Source organism: Heliangelus exortis, chromosome Z (genome assembly GCF_036169615.1).
Source record: "Heliangelus exortis chromosome Z, bHelExo1.hap1, whole genome shotgun sequence".
Taxonomy (NCBI): domain Eukaryota; kingdom Metazoa; phylum Chordata; class Aves; order Apodiformes; family Trochilidae; genus Heliangelus; species Heliangelus exortis.
Window position 1 is genome coordinate 26447033 of NC_092454.1, and position 16382 is coordinate 26463414.

Sequence of the window (16382 nt, forward strand, 5' to 3'; positions counted from 1 at the left end):
ATTCCAGGAGATTCCTCCAGTGCATTGATGATAACTTCTTGATGCAATTGGTGGAGGAGCCAACTAGGAGTGGAGCATTGCTGGATCTTACCCTAACTAACAAGGAGGGTCTGGCTGAAGCAGTGAAGATTGAGGACAACCTTGGATACAGTGACCATGAGGTCATGGAGTTCAGGATCTTCTGTGGTAGAAACAGGATTCCAAGTAGAATCACAACCCTGAACTTCAGAAAGACCAACTTTGTCCTCTTCAAACAACTGCTGGGGAAAATCCTATGGGACAGGGTACTCGAAGGTAAAGGGGACCAAGATGGTTCATATTCAAGGACCACTTCTTCTGAGCTCGACTGGTGCATCCCAATGGGAAGGAAATCCGAAAGGGAACTGGTACATCAGTGTGGTTGAAAAGGGAACTGCTGGCTAAACTCAAATGGAAGAAGAGAACCTATAGATTGTGGAAGGGCTGGCCAGTTGGGAGGAATATAAGACTATTTTTCCAAGAATGCAGAGAGACAACTAGGAGAGCTAAAGTCTCTTTGGACTTAAACCTTGAGAGAGAGGTTAAGGACAACAGGAAGGGCTTCTTCAAATACTAACAGATAAAACTAACACTAGAGGCAATGTAGGCACTGCTGAATGAGGTGGGTGTCCTGGTGACAGAGGACACAAAGAAGTCAGAACATCATCTTTGCCTCTGTGTACACTGCTGGAGGATGTCCTCAGGAGCCCCAGATCCCTAAGGCCGATGAGGAAGTCAGGGCAAAGGATGAGTTTGCCTTGGTTGATGAGGGCTGGGTTAAGGATCAGTTAATGAGTCTGGACATCCATAAACTCATGGGTCCTGATGCGATGCACCCACGGGTGCTGAAGGAGCTGGTGGATGTCACTGCTTGGCCACTCTCCATCATCTTTGGTAAGCTGTTGGGAACAGGAGAGGTGCCTGAGAAGCAGTCAACATGACTTTACCAAGGGGAGATCATGTCTGACCAACCTGATAGCCTCCTGTGAGGATATAACCAGGTGGATGGATGATGGCAGAGCAGTAGACAGAGTTTATCTTGATTTCAGGAAGGTATTTGGCACCATCTCCCACAGCATCCTTGGAGCTAAACTGAAGTGTGGCTTGGATGATTGGGCAGTGAGGTGGATCAAGATTTGATTGAAGGACAGAAGCCAGAGAGGTGTAGTCAATGGGATGGAGTCTAGTTGGAAGTCTGTTTCTAGTACAGTACTCAAGGGTCAGTACTGGGACGAGTACTATTCAATATATGTATTGATGACCTGGATGAGGGACTAGAGTGTGCTATCAGCAAGTCTGCTGATGACACAGAACTGGGAGGAGTGGCTGACACCCCAGAAGGCTGTGCTGCCATTCAGAGGGAACTGGACAGACTATAGAGAGTTGGGCAGGGAGAAATGTAATGAATTACAACAAGGGCAAGGGTAGAGTCTTACATTTGGGAAAGAACAACCCCAGGTAATAGTGTAGGTCGTGGAGTGAGCTTTTGGTGAGCAGCACAGGGGAAAGGGACCTGGGGGTGCTGGTGGATGGAAGGATGACCACGAGCCAACAATGTGTCCTTGTGGCCAAGAAGGCCAATGGCATCCTGGGGTGCATTATAAGGGGGTGGTTAGTAGGTCAAGAGAGGTTCTCCTCCCCCTCTACTCTGCCCTGGTGAGGCCACATCTGGAATACTGTGTCCAGTTCTGGGCCCCTCAGTTCAAGAAGGACAGGGAACTGCTTGAATGAGTCCAACATAGAGAGACCAAGATGATGAAGGGAGTGGAACATTTCCCTTATGAGGAAAGGCTGAGGGAGCTGGGGCTCTTCAGCTTGGAGGAGACTGAGGGGTGACCTCCTTAATATTTTGTTTATAAATATGGAAGGGGTGAGTGTCAGGAGGACAGAGTCAAGCTTTTCTCAGGGGTGACTAACAATAGGACTAGGGGCAATGGTTATAAACTGGAGCAGAGGTGGTTCCATATAAATATAAGGGAGAATTTTTTCACCATGAGGGTGGCAGAGCACTGGCACAGGCTGCCCAGGGAGGTTGTGGAGTCTCCTTCCCTGGAGACATTCAAAGCCCACCTGGATGTGTTCCTGTGTGACCTGCTATAGGTGACCCTGTTCTGGCAGGGGGGTTGGACTCAATGATCTTTTGAGGTCCCTTCTGCTCCCTACCTTTCTATGATTCTATGATACCATGATTCTGTGTAATTTTGGTTGTCATTAAAATATTGTATATAAACAGGAAAAGTCAGAATAAGGCATTCTCAACACAGGCTTGAAGAACATACATTTTCATGCCCAGTGAAAGTAACATTTCATTTTCTTCCCCAAAGTAGTGGAATGTTTTTGCATATAGATCCCCAAATATTTTTGAATTTTACAGATTAAAAAAAGCATCAGTAAATCAGTTTTAAAAGCACTGACTTGGTATTTCCTTCCATTTCATCTGCTGTAGGACTATGAATCTGGAATGAAGCAGTTCAAAGAAACTCACAACATACAGAAGGCATTTACTTTCATAAAACCATATTAAATAGTATTTTGTTTCAAATGCCACTTAGAAACACTGGATAGATATATATGAAATATATGCATTGTGGTAAGCAGTAATTTATCCCCATGTTTTTACCTGCCGGTATTAATGCAAATAACACTGTTTCCATGACATGCCTTATGGAACATTTTACTATTTTCAAAAGCAGTCACATGCATTGAAGGTAGGGTCACCAGCCAGTGCATTTGGCACCCCAAAGCAGAACCAGAGAGGCCAATCTCTCTTGCTGAATGACAAGATAGCTGGTGTATGAAATGACAGATCTCAGCTGAAACAAGGAAGCGCATTGACCTAGGACATTTCTTCTGGAGCAGCTGCTGCTTCTTCTTCTTCTTCCTGAGTAGGTTTCTCTTCAGGTTTGTCATGGACTGGAGATGGGTTACAGCTGGGCTTGTTGCTGTCGTGCACACTGTGACTGCTGGCACTGCCAAGGCGAGTTGATGCCACCACAGCTTTTACTGCAGCCTGAGAAAGAGAGGATCAAGCAAAGGACACAATCTGTCACCACTGTGCCCTTAGCATTGTTCTGTTAGGGAATGAAACTCTCTTTAACTCATGGTAATGGTCATGTCACATTTGGATACTGCCTTGTCCTGGACAGATTTAGAGAGCCACCTTCAACACCAGACTGAAATTTAAAATTGATATTCTCACAAGGTCACAAGCTAGCCAACATGAACAGAATCTCTTTTTTTCTGCTGTACACACTGCATTTCTTTTTAGAAATTACTTCAGATCTCCCATGTTGGAAGTTAGATGATGAAAAGAATGTTCTCTTCCATCACTAAAACAGTGTTAACAGATTATTCTATGAAAAGTTCACAAAGTGAAAAAATACTTACCATGCCATGCCAATACTTACATATGCCATGCACAATGACATCCATATGCCCTGAACAATGATTGTAGAGAATATGAGCAAATTCCTATGTATATATATATATAAATACATACTGGGAATATATTCTCAAATGCATAACTGTCTTACACATTAAGACAGTTACCTTAAGCCTTACCTTGAAGAGTTTTATTGCCTGAAAAAAACAAATCTACCAAGGAGAGGAAAAGAAATATTAATCTCTGTGCTACAACTCTAGCAATTTTTGACTTGGCTAGCTTTTTGCTTAGGCATGGAAGAAGTGAGTCTGCAGGAAGGAATGATAAGTGTAGAAAGTTTTGTGCATGATTTGGAGAGGTAATCACAAAAAAAAAAAAAAAAAAAAAAAAAAAAAAAGAAAGAAAAAGAACATTCTGATGAAGAAACAGACTGTGCAAACATTGGCAAGAAAGAAGAAACTGCTAATATAGAACATGAAATCAAAGTTCAAGGCATGAGCCAATGGCAGTAGCAATGCTTTTAAAACTTAAGAGTCTAGACCTCTTAAGGAAAAAAACAGACAAGCACATTAGTGGTGAGGGGACTTCAGATAATGGAGTACAAACAGAACAAGCCACTCAATTATATTACAATGTATAAAAATACTTCTAATGTGATTTACTCTTACTAGCTATGTATATTTTTATGAAACAAATTCAACACGTTCTAAGAAAAAACAAATCATGCCTGAAAGCTTTAGGATTATTCTATAAAAGTAAGTGTTTATATAAAGAAAGTCTGCTGCTGGACTTTTATGTTGGGAAAGAGAGAATAATTTCATATTATTCTTGCTACACAAAACAACTAAAGCTTGTGTCCAATATCTGTTTTTTTGTTCTGGTCTTTATTTTTTTGATAAGAGCTAATTGACTAAGAATGTATGATTAATTTTATACAAATATATGTGCAAAACTTTTAACTCTACAGTAACTGCTATCTTGAGTTAATTATCTTAATAACTGGAAATTTGGTCACTTACTCTCTAATAGAAAAGCAGTGAAGAAATAAACTGGTAAAAAGCAACAGCTTTTAGACACAGAAGTATAAACTATTTGACTACAGGATCTAAATAAACAAGGCTTCAAAAATGTCACTGGTGAATAAAAAAAGAGAATCAAAATCAAAACATGCAAAAAGTGCCTGTAATTCTTTGTGAGCTCCCAGGCAGGGCATGTAACAATGAACTTGGAAATAATAAAATTTGTGACTGTGCTTATGCTCTGGAGTAATTTTGCTTTAAAAAAACATTGCATGGCAACTTCAGAATACACAGCAATCCTGCTGCAAGGCTACAGAAATCTTTCATAAGACTAAAATATTAATAGATATATTTAGTCAGTTTTGCATGGGCAAAACATCACTGTGAATTCTGTCTACTCTAGACCTTTGGAAATCTCAAAACGTGGTTTGGTTTTTTTTGCCCTCCAGAGATTCTCTGTTACAGTTCCCTAATACAACTGAAAAAATAAGCAAAAGCAAAGTTAAGGGTCATTCCATCGGGGATGTTAAGCTCTCAGACAAGATACTTTCTACTTTTATTTCCCAGAGCTTCAAGAACAGCTTCCCTCTAGCTACCAGTAACTAAACTGTGCAGAAGTATCCCTGTAGGTCTCTCCTAAGCAGACATAAATGTAACAACTTAAGAAGGGATCAAAGAAAAAAAAGTTTTGTGATGCTGTGTCAATTAGATGCCCAGATGCCTGCCATTTGCACCTAAAAATGTCTCCCTGCTTCTTCCTGTTGCTGATAAGTACATTAGTTGATAATGAAGCACATTAGTGACACAAAACTAATGCTAATTTCAGCACAGGTCCCACCTGCAATCCTGCCCTGCAGCACTTGATTTTTGGGTAAAGAGTGCTATTGAACCTTTACTCTCAGAGCTACTTGGAAAAGCGTGGTTTGGGTCTGTGGATCTGTGCTTACATATTCTATGGACCAACACTTCTGAAATGCTGACACATGGTCCTACAGAGGGATGGCTTATGCTCCTGCTTTTCATTGATATGTATAGAAACAACAGGTGGCTTACAAATCAGAATATGATATTATAAATTAATTCCCAAATTTATGAATGCTTATGAAGAAACTTCTAAGAACTTTGGTCTTTCTGGTCAGTACTCTAAGGACACCCAAGTACTCTAAGGACATCCAAGACAGACAGATGGACAGAAGCAAGGAAGGGAAAAAAGAAAAAGATGAAGGGGAGGAATTTGTGAAAGTTTTCTACATTCTCAGTAGTTCCGTCTGTATAGGCAGGAGGTTTCAATCAATGTCCCATATTTTTATGTGTTTGTCAGTTTAAATTTCTTCATCTTCATTAGTCATCTTAAAAAAAAAGCTTCCATACCGTTATGGAATGTTGTCCTGAAAAGTGTGCAAGGTTTCTGTAAGGCTACTAATTAAGTTGTATGCTTTCATAGCCAAAACAGAGAATATGTCCAGAGACTTGCCTTAAGTTTACGCCGGGCATTGAATTCTTGGAGTTTCTTCTGCGCCGTGTCCATATGTGCAAAGTTTGCTGCCTTCCCTGTGACCCAGGGGTGCTGCAAAGCCTGCAGAGTGGTGAGGCGTTTCTTTGGGTCTAAAACTATTAACTTTTTAACCTGCATCACAAACAAAAGATACAGAAGACTGTTAACCTTATTGCTCATTTACAGGCTTTTGCATTTTTGGTGCTTTGGTGTAAGCTTGAGAAGCATCTTAGTGAAACACATCCCAAGAAACCAACAAGAATTTCTGTTCAGGTCTTTGTACATGTTTTGTTTCTGGCACTTCTTGGTCCTCCATAAATAAAATCTGAATAATACAGCAACTAGGGGGGAAGAAAAGAGAAAAAGAATCAACTGGTTACCAACATTTCTAAGAGTAAGTACCAGTGCAGCTGGCCTGTATCTAACACAGGCTGCAGTGCACTCAAAATGCTTCCAAGTCTCAAAATACCCCCCGATGGAGGACTGTTGGCTGATCAGCATCTCTGCTTTTGGATTTGGACACAGTTTGAGCTGGATTAGAAAGATCTAAAAGCTATAGGTCCTGCAAATTTGTACCACGCAGTCACTGCATGGTACATCAAAATAAAATGCTTCTTTCTGTCAATGTAAAACCTGATGTAGACATGAACTAAAAAGTACTTTACAAGTATTTCTCTCTTGGACCACTCTGAAACTAATGCTACTTATTTTATTCTTTCTGTTACTGAGATCAGGGAAGCAGCACTTCTCCAAATACATTAGTAGTCCATTTTTTAGAACAAGGCATTGCAGGCATAATCCCTGAGAGTGGACATGGTACAAACTGCTGGGTACAAAGTATGTACAATCAAGCTTTATTTCATGGATTTAGCTGTATGTCTGAACAAGTAGTATTTTAAAAAAGCAGAAGGGTGGGGATGGAGTAAAGAACTTCACAGGTAGCAGTTGGGAACACCACACTTACACAGCTCTCATGACAGCACAGTCTCTGAGTCCAAGTGACAGCACAGGGCACCACCACTGCTGTGCACCCAAGAGTGGGGGGAGGACTTGCTTTAGGGATCTTTGAAATTTCCCTACAAAGAGCTACTAAAGAAATATGGTGCCCTGAACAGGCATCATGATGAATACCTGCTGTGCATGCACAAAAGAGGACAAATTAAGCTAATAATTTCAGCTGAACAAAAGATCTGCAAAAAAAAAATGCAAAATTACAGCACTGGTCTAACAGAGAGTATATAAAAGCACTCTGCAATATACCAGAGATAAGAGGAAAAACAACTAATCAAACAATTTTGCTGTCCACACCCCTAAATGGACTCTACTTCTCAGTAGAAGTGATATTACTCAAGTCTTGTTTTTGCTTTACTTACTAAATCCTTGGCATTCAGAGAAACGTCATCCCACCAGGGGGATACGAAGTCATATTCACAGTTCAGGATTCTCTTAAACATGTACTGATCTCCCCTTTCATCATAAAATGGTTCAAAGCCACAAAGTCTGCAAGGATGAAAAAGAAATAAATGTATTAAAGATTAATTAGTCTTGGGTTGTTAGAAACAGTTCCTGGCACTATCTTTTCCTTCTTCAAGTCCTCTACCTCACTTTGGGAAACCATACCTGCATGTACTTATAAACTAATACTATAAAGCAGAGCAACATGTGGTTGCAGGTATTGATAGGAACTAGGAAAGGCTGATCAAATTGAAAAGTTTCCATTTTCATGTGTCTGTACCTAGAACTACTTATATAGGGACTTAGCATAAGAGTTGACATCAGAGTTGCAACAGCTGATACCTCTTTACCTTCTACACGCCAAAAATATTTTCCATCAGCTCTTCACTCAGCTGAAGTCCCTTGAATTAGTCACTCCTTGGTCTGAACCTTTGCTCATCCCTTCTGACAGTCTTCTCCAGTTACATGTCTTTTTGAAGGTGGTGCAAACACCATTCAGCATGGGTACACCACAAAGTTGTAAACTGTTGTAGTGATTGTTTCTCTTCTAATTGCCATTCCTACAGTAAATATTCCTGACTTTGAATCTGCTTTTTTTGACTGTTTACAAAAAATCACACATTTGACATATCTGTAGGCCAATATTAAGAAGCCCCTGTCAGATGTTTTAAAGTGAATTTTCTATTCAACCACTAAGTGTCCTAAGCTACACAAAAAGTCTGTCTCTCATTCTACCTCCAGAAAATGCAACAAGCAATAAAATCACAACAGGAAAAATAACAGCAGACCACAGCAGAACAAGGCAGCAACAAATCTAGAAAATGTACATTTTAACATGTTTTTCTATCTTTAAACCAAATCAGTATGCTTAGTGCCCTGGAAAAGGAGAGCTGTTAAAGGAAGAAATATATTTTGGGGAATAGTGTGTTGCCATGGAACAGCTGCATCACTTTACACCGCTGAAGATGAGAAAACCTCCACTGCCAGAACTTCCTGGGCGTGTTACTAACTCCAAGCCTGGTAGAGATGGATTAAAGCACAAGGATCCAGCCTTCAAATACCATGTGCTTCAGTAGGTTGGAGCTGGTCACAGCCCCTCTGCTGCCTGCCCCTCCTGTTTGCCTGCCCCACCTCCCCCCCCTCTTTCCTCAGCCTTGGCTCCTATCCCCCTGACAAACCTTTGCTGAGAAGGGTTTTGGGCCACTCACTGGTACAGCCAAAACTGTACCAGTTCTTCTGGATACCAGGCAACTTATGACATACAGTGAGACCACGCTTAAGAGTTGTTGTGAGTGTGCTGGAAGCCTTGTGAGTGACCCTCTATTTACTTTTGCAAGTAATATCATTGTAACTCACTATTAGCACCTAATGAGGTCTTGTTAACAATTTCTATGGATACACTTCTACCTTAAAAGTATTCCATTTCAGCAGATTTTTCCCTACATGCTGAAATTGATTAATAAAACTGGAGGTGTGATTTCAAATTAGAGAAATTAAACTAGGGTAAGACCCAGTGTGGCTGATCTTGAATTCATCTTACAATGAATTTCATTATATTACTTTGTTTAAAATCAATTACCTGACTGAGGCATGTGAGACTGAGGCATGCAACACCGCCCTTTAAAATGCAGTATTCATTAGTTATTGTACATATAGCTTGCTGGTCTATGATTCTAATACATCAGAAATGTTGCTCTACAAAGCTGTACATTCAATAGAAGAGTTTTAAACATGGAATAATCTTAAAGATAAATGAAAGAGATGTCCAACTGGATTGGACTAGCATTTTTGCCTGGCCTGTTTCTATAGGTCAGACTGGATTTCGAAAGGAGAGGAAGAGAGAAATGGAAGGAGGAAGAAGTAGAGAAGGATCAGTACTGGTGATGTCACCTCTTGGACCAGGAGATCACACACTTGTGTTTACACAACTGTAGAGGTTTATTGTGACTTGAGAGTATTTGCTGAACAGCTGGAAGATTTTGGAAGGCTGCATATAGCAAATATGACTTCATATATTCAAGTGAGAATATGCTGTACCTTGTCCCTTGGAGCTTTCCTACTCTTGAAAGCATGTTATTCTTAATAAAGGCTCAGTTTCAAGTAAATAGCCATCACTCGACTATTGGATAACTAAGCAATCCCATGGCTTAATCCAGATACCTTTGTAAAGGCTCAATGCAAGGCACCTGCCCAATCTCAGGGACAGCCCTGCTGGTGAATTTCACGCCTCGCTCCCATGTGTGGACCACTAGAACTGATGAGAAACAATCACTTGACTGGCAGCATCTGAGATCCAATCTTCTACAGACTTAAAAGAAGCCTTGAGATAAAGATTCACATTTTATTAGGAGGAGATAACAAATTGGCAAGTAGGAATATTGTAGGCTAGTACTTACAGGCACCCAAAAGGAGAGCTGTGACTTATTTGAAGCTTATATACAGAAAAAAAGGATGTTTTCTATTCTATTTTTCCATCTGAATCTTTATGTATCTTTATAAGTACTTTCAGTATAAATCCTAATAAATATAACTAATTCGTAAGGACATAAAGAAAATAATGTTGTTACTGTCTGCTCTACTTTCTAGACGCTGTTAATGGGTCCTAAAAGGGAAAAGAAAATGGCCCGGATGTATAAAATCCTTTGTATATTTAATGCTTATGTGGAAAATCTCATTTTCTTCCAAAAAAGACATCCTGCAAGTACCGTATACAATTACACAAACCAATTTAGCATCACCGTTTCCAAAAGAATAGATGAAGCTATTTATGCTCCCATAAATAGAAGTGTTGATACATCACACACAATTTTTCCTTCTCAACAATCTTCCTGTGAAAGAATCCATCAATACAATGAAATAACTATGATGCTTACAAATTGAATTAGGACTAGATATATTAAGATGCAGACACAGACACACCGCTGTCCTTTAGACACAGCTGTTTGAAAATTTTGGTGTACAGTTGCAATTTCAACTGTTGAAAATACGTACAGCCAGCATCGCTCACAGTGCTCTATCAGCAGTGTGTCTGGTAATCCTGTGAGAGGTGGAACACTTCAACATTAATCACTTAACCCACTGGACTGATTTGCAGACAGAGTCCAGGGCTGTTCCCTGCCTTCTGGATGAGATGCTGTAAGGCAGCAATGCTGAAGCTGCAGTCAAAGCTGCAGTAGTGTCTGTGGCTGACTGCACTTGCTAAAATTCACAGGTACTGTGAAACTACTAAAAGCACCTTCACTTCTTGCCCAATTTATAGTTAAAAAGCTACTTAGGATCACAGTATCTCTCACAGTCTGTGAGAATGACAACAAAAACTGGTGATGTTTTTTAACACTCACATGTTTGTATTGTTACTGTCAGCAGTTTCACTGCTATTCATTCACATTAATAGCATCTGAGCAGATCTTGCTGATGTTCAGGAAGAAGTGTTATACTTATCAAATATTTAACTTGAGTGTTTTGCTATGCTCCTCTCAGATTTGACTTACTTAAATAAGATTAGGAATATCATAATTAAAGTTCAGGATCTCATAAGTTTTCCAGTGGCACAGCTCATAATGTCATAAAACCCTGCAGTGAACCACAAGTGAACCACTCTGTGGCACTGCCTGCACTTACAGAATGTAGGTGATAATCCCCAGAGACCACATGTCCACCTCAGGGCCATAGGCACATCCCCGTAGTATCTCTGGCGCTGCAGATGATAAAACACTTGTCAGTAAGACGAAAGTTGCATGCAGAAATAATGGTCACAAAGTCAATTTTAACTCCATGAATACTCATAACTGCCTTTTAACAAGTTATGGATGCTCCTTTAAGCCCTTACGCAGGCAAATGATTCCCCTCATTAACTGTAAGACAACAGAAGTCATGTCCAAGCACAGCAGACTATGGCTTCAAATTACTTTTCAGGCTTGTGAAAGGAATCACAGAAAGCTACAAGCAGCACTGGACAAAGCAATGTGGCAAAGGGTGTTCTTCTTTTACTTCCATATTTTACTATTTTATTTAGTATTTGATTTGGGGTTTATTTTTGGTATTCTGTTTCAATTGTAAAGAAAGACCAGATCATTGCAGGCAATTGCTTTTGCTGCAGTGTGTAGCATCAGGCAGTCTCAGGGGACTCTGGCTCTGCAAGCGTAAAGAGGAGTCAATCTCTGCCCATCAGCTGGACAGACACACCTCAAAGAAAGCTGAGCAGAATGCTGTATCCCTTATCTGTTGTTGCCATGTGTGACAAAAACATGCATAGCTGCAGAGTCAAACTGTGATGTGCCTACCTCAAGGACTCCTAGCCCCTCCATCTGCAGGACTTGTAGCTATGTGCACCCTCAAGGTTTGCCTACTACTGTGGAAACCTCCCTGAGGAGGAGCAGCAGGATGGAAATTCCACATCTCCAGAAAAGTAAATGCACGTGTTTGATTCTGGGGCAAGCAGTAGCACTTTTTTGCCACAGATAGAAATATTCAGTTAATTTGGAAACAATAATAAGAAAGAGACTGCTGAGCCACACTTCCATGTGTTAGTAGCACTTCTTTTCTGCAACCATCCTATCTATTTATAACATTTATATATATGTGTGTATATATATATATACACATCTATATAGATATAGTATATAGTATAAATATAATATCCATAAGATGTATGAGATGGCAGCACAGCCCCTAAGCCCACTGGCTCTACAATGCACATGGGAAGGCTGCTACATTTGTGGAGCAAAGTGTCCTTGCTGCACACTGCAGCATGTACACATCTCCTCACTGCCTCACCTTATGGTTTCACAGCAATGAGCAGCAAGGCCAAGAAAGGCTGTGGCTTCCTGAAATGTGTGACAAGTGCCTACTTATCCAGGAGCTTTGGTTGCCCTTCCCAGCTGATCCAGGCTGCTGGAATGCTCCTCCTTTGCTCCCAGCCTATATGAGGTCTCTGCTGGGGCAGATAGCTCACCTGAGGAACGTGCTGCAACATCCCAGGGGAGCAAGGCTCCCTCAACTTCTGAAACTAACCTGAATGATCTACCATGCAGGGAACACACCATGCCTTTTTAAAAAGCATTACTATAAAAGACAAAGGGCTTTAAACACAGAGTTTGCTACATATCACTTGTGCAGCTGGCAACTGTGAAAATGTTTGCCAGTATAAGCACAGACCTTCCCTGACTCCTTATTCTTCTGCTAAGTAAGCTGAAAAAGAGAGGGGCTTTTTTGAGAATGGACACTGGATTCCAGCTGACTGTAACTCAGGTCAGCCTCTAGCTAAGAGGACAGCCCACAGGCAGAGCAGCCAGTGGCCTTAGAGAAAGAGACAGAGCAGGAAGAGAGATGCCAGCTGTTCTCCCTGCCATTTTTGTTAACACTACATGGTGGGTTCTGAAGTAAATAGAACAGTTTTTCTATTTAATGGTCAATCTACCTCCTCTTACAAAGAACACAGTGTTTCTTGGGATGTCTTCTAGCTCAGTATAAAGGCTTTTCTTCTCCTTCTACCTCAGTACTGTAAAATGGTCACAAAGGAGAACAAAAATTTGTATATGTAGGTCTGCCTTGCTATCTGGACTGTGATTATAGATTTATACATTTTGTAAATATGATTTCTTAATGTTTCCAGGAGTTTCCTTTGGTGAATGGATTTGACAGATACATTGCTTTTAGTTGAGATGTTAGCTGTAACATCATGAATAACTGCTCTTCACTGGCTTATTTTTCATGTGCTACTGTTAGAAAACACTTATGCCCTTCATGTTAATTTCACTGAAAATGCAATGTCTCAGCAATTAAATTTTTTGGTGACGATATTCTTGCTTTCAGTCCTCTGCATCAACTTGCACATGCCAGGGACTGCAGATTAATGAATCCTGATGCCCAACTATCCAAACTACAGTATGTGTTTTTGTTGCTGTGTTCTTTCTGGAGAAGCTGCTGATAGCTAGGTGGGTAGTATGGGGAGGCTGGCAGGCTGTGGCTATCATTTATTCATAGTTTAATTTGGCATTTCAACAGTATACCTCCTGGGTTTCCTCCACTTCTAGAAAGCAATGCTTGAATATTTTCGAGGCACCAGGAATTCCACATGGTCAGTTAACTCAGGTTGTAAAGCAGAGACTGCAGGTCCATGTCTGTTGGCCAAAGCTTCTTTCTTCTTTTAGCACATTCAGTCTCAATCCTCTCCACCATGTGGCCCTACTCTGACAGCTCTTCTATAGGAATAAACCTTATCCCATTTTTATAGTATAAAAAGGCATAAAAAGGGCTAAATACTTATTACAGTCTTACGGCCTCTGTAATTAAACCAGGGCATTCATATCTGATGCATGAAACACAATTTTACAAAACTAAAGCAGACTGGAATTCAGTGATGCTCTAAAGCACTTGGCATCTGTGTGTGCTTGGCAGAGAACATCATACAAGGTAGGGGACACACCACCTGAATATCAGCATCGGTTGTGTTATGAGGTAACAGAGTAATCTTACTGTCTTCTCCACTGTCCTCTTTCCTTTGCTCCCACTATTGTAAAAGAAAATGCCAAATCTTGAGTTTCCACATGGGTTTGCTGTGCTCTGTTCAAAACCACCTGAGATGCTTACCACACAGCACACTGCAAACCACTTGCAACTTCTTTTAGGAGCCCATTCAGGATCTGGAGTTCAGCAAGAAGGGCAGAAATAGGTTTCTCCACAAGATCATACTGACTGCAGGAGCTGAACATTCATCAAGGGAAGCCCAGAAGGCTTCTTCTAGTGTAAACAATAATACGAGCCTCCCTGGGCCATTAGCTGCTTCCCTGACATGGAAGTGCCTTGTCCACTATGTCAAAAAAAGTTACTTTTAAGATAAATTCACTGTAAGCAATATTCAAATATTCAAAATTGCTATGAACTCTATAATTTTTTCCTGTTTTCCATTATGCCTTTCATAGTAAAAAAATTCCGCTGATGACTCTCCAGTATCACTTCAGTAATTTCAGAAGTTTTGCAATGGCCAGATTTATTTACAAGTAATGAACCTGGACCACATCATATATTTTGCACACAAAGCTTCAGTGCTAGAGAGTATGAATTTAGAAAAAAATTAATCCAGTTACGCATTTTAGGTTTTTATTTCTGCTTCTAAGGGGCTTCTTGAATTTTGAAATTTATGAAGAAGCATTTCACTTTGGAAAGAGAAAATAAAACTTCCTCACATTAAATGCAGAATACTGTAAATGATAAAACAACATACCACAGTACCCCGGAGTTCCACAAACTGTCTTCATGGTCACCTGATCTTCCACAATCTTGGAAAGTCCAAAGTCAGCTATTAAGATTGTTTAGGAATATTAATGTTCTTACTTCCTCTTAAAATAACTTTATATATCTGTACATTGTATATGTAATTAAATGAACATTTATTCATTAAATGAACACTACTGTAATTTCCAGACATAAGCCTTAATTTAAAAACTCCACCCAGACTGCAATCAAGAAGAAAAATTTGTCTCAACAAATGGGAATTCTTGGCTCTTGCTTGACAGACAGGTAGCTTGTTATTTTATGATAAAGACTGCACTAAGTCTAAATAGTTGGATACCTGAGGCCATACAAGCAGTGATTCAGAAATGTATTTTAGATATACATTCAGCTTTCACTCTGTGAGTAATCCAATAACAATTATGGGTTAAAAAAATTGTGCATCAGGGGTTTCTTTGATAAGGATCAAAGTATGAGGTCCCTTCAAGACAAACACAGCCCCCCCTAATATTTTGATATATGGCTTCTAGAGGTATGGAGGTTCTGTTATCCTTCTTGCAGTGTTTCCACCCTGAATTACTACTCAGACAGCAAGAGACATCATAACATGAAAGGTACTTCCATGACTCATGTTTTAAAAGACATAAAAACTGAAGTTTTCACAACCCTGATAGTTTTCACTCCAAATAAATTGAGATTCTTTACATTTCAATGTAGGTGATGACAATCTGGCCTTAAAAATGCAAAATACAAGTATTTTTGTTCTATTATACAGAAGGGGTGTTTTGACTGAATATCAGAATAAAAATAATTTGTATTTTATTCTAGCAATGCATAATTAGGGCTTACTTGTCCCTAAGAGTTTATCACTTCTGTGTTATTATTTATTTAAATAGAAATACATGTTATTTTTTTAAACATTGCCACTCCTTGTAAATCAGATCCCAATTTAGATAAGGCAATAATCTTAATGGGAAGATGTAGAATCACAACATTTAGGATAATGCTCAGAAGCTCCTTCACCACTCTGCCCATCAAACCAATGGGTACTGTGTTAATTTATCAGGTAACAGCTCCTCCAACTCCCAGTAAGGGAGCATGAGGTGTTATTTCCAAACGGATTACATAAAGCTCAGGAGCACTGCACAGAGGTCCTCTGTACTTAAGCAAAAACTGGGCATACTCCACATTTTTGGAGGCCATTCTTTTTGTAAGCAGATGCCATTCACAAAAAGGGCAGGCATAATACATCTGTGTTCTGGATAACCCTGTCTTACCTTGTCCTTCTCCATCTCCCCGTGGTGCTGACAGCACCTCTCCCAGCTTCCTTGTGCCCTTGGAGAAAACTGCTGTGTCTCATGACTCAAAGCTGACACCAAAACTAAAGGCAGCCTTGCTCAGTTCACATTCTACTGCTTAACTGCACATTTGTACTTCCATACCAATGAATCTTCACTCTTAAAATACCAGTTTAACAAAGAAGAGGAGCACAGAAGCGGTGCACGCAACTGCATGCTGATTTCACCATCCTTCTTGCTCTGCCTGAGTGCTTTATTCTCTGCCCCACTTTGAACAAATTTGGCTAAAAATTCCCTAAAAAACTATCTAGTTTGTACTGGTTTTTAAAAAAACTATGCACATGTATGCTGATAAAGAAGTAACATACCGTTCATTTGAATATAAGTACTAGCTTTGACAAAAGTGGTAGTGAGACACAAATACTGTAAACATCAGTTACCATGTATTACTGGCACAAAGGAAGCAGGAAAGCATACATTTA

The 16382-nt window shown here is 40.0% G+C and overlaps 2 protein-coding genes across 6 annotated transcripts in view; one reads left to right on the forward strand and one right to left on the reverse strand.

The window, feature by feature from the left end:
* Positions 1-16382, forward strand: part of STARD4 (StAR related lipid transfer domain containing 4) — a 39989-nt gene that overhangs the window by 20973 nt on the left and 2634 nt on the right. The window contains exon 6 of one of the 2 annotated variants that reach the window (XM_071731656.1): positions 2465-4657. The exons of the other annotated variant lie outside the window; for it this stretch is intronic. Within the exon in view, the coding sequence (XP_071587757.1) occupies positions 2465-2542 (78 nt within the window). The 3' untranslated portion in view covers positions 2543-4657. Of the gene's footprint in view, positions 1-2464; positions 4658-16382 lie in introns of those variants that run through there. 2 annotated transcript variants of the gene reach the window in all.
* CAMK4 (calcium/calmodulin dependent protein kinase IV) overlaps positions 2666-16382 on the reverse strand; it is a 136393-nt gene continuing 122676 nt past the window's right edge. For all 4 annotated transcript variants that reach the window (XM_071731653.1, XM_071731650.1, XM_071731652.1 and 1 more), the window contains 5 exons: positions 14595-14669; positions 10991-11066; positions 7288-7414; positions 5894-6046; positions 2666-3028 (listed from right to left, as the gene is read on the reverse strand). In XM_071731653.1, the coding sequence (XP_071587754.1) occupies positions 2855-3028; positions 5894-6046; positions 7288-7414; positions 10991-11066; positions 14595-14669 (605 nt within the window). In that variant the 3' untranslated portion in view covers positions 2666-2854. The remainder of the gene's footprint in view (positions 3029-5893; positions 6047-7287; positions 7415-10990; positions 11067-14594; positions 14670-16382) is intronic.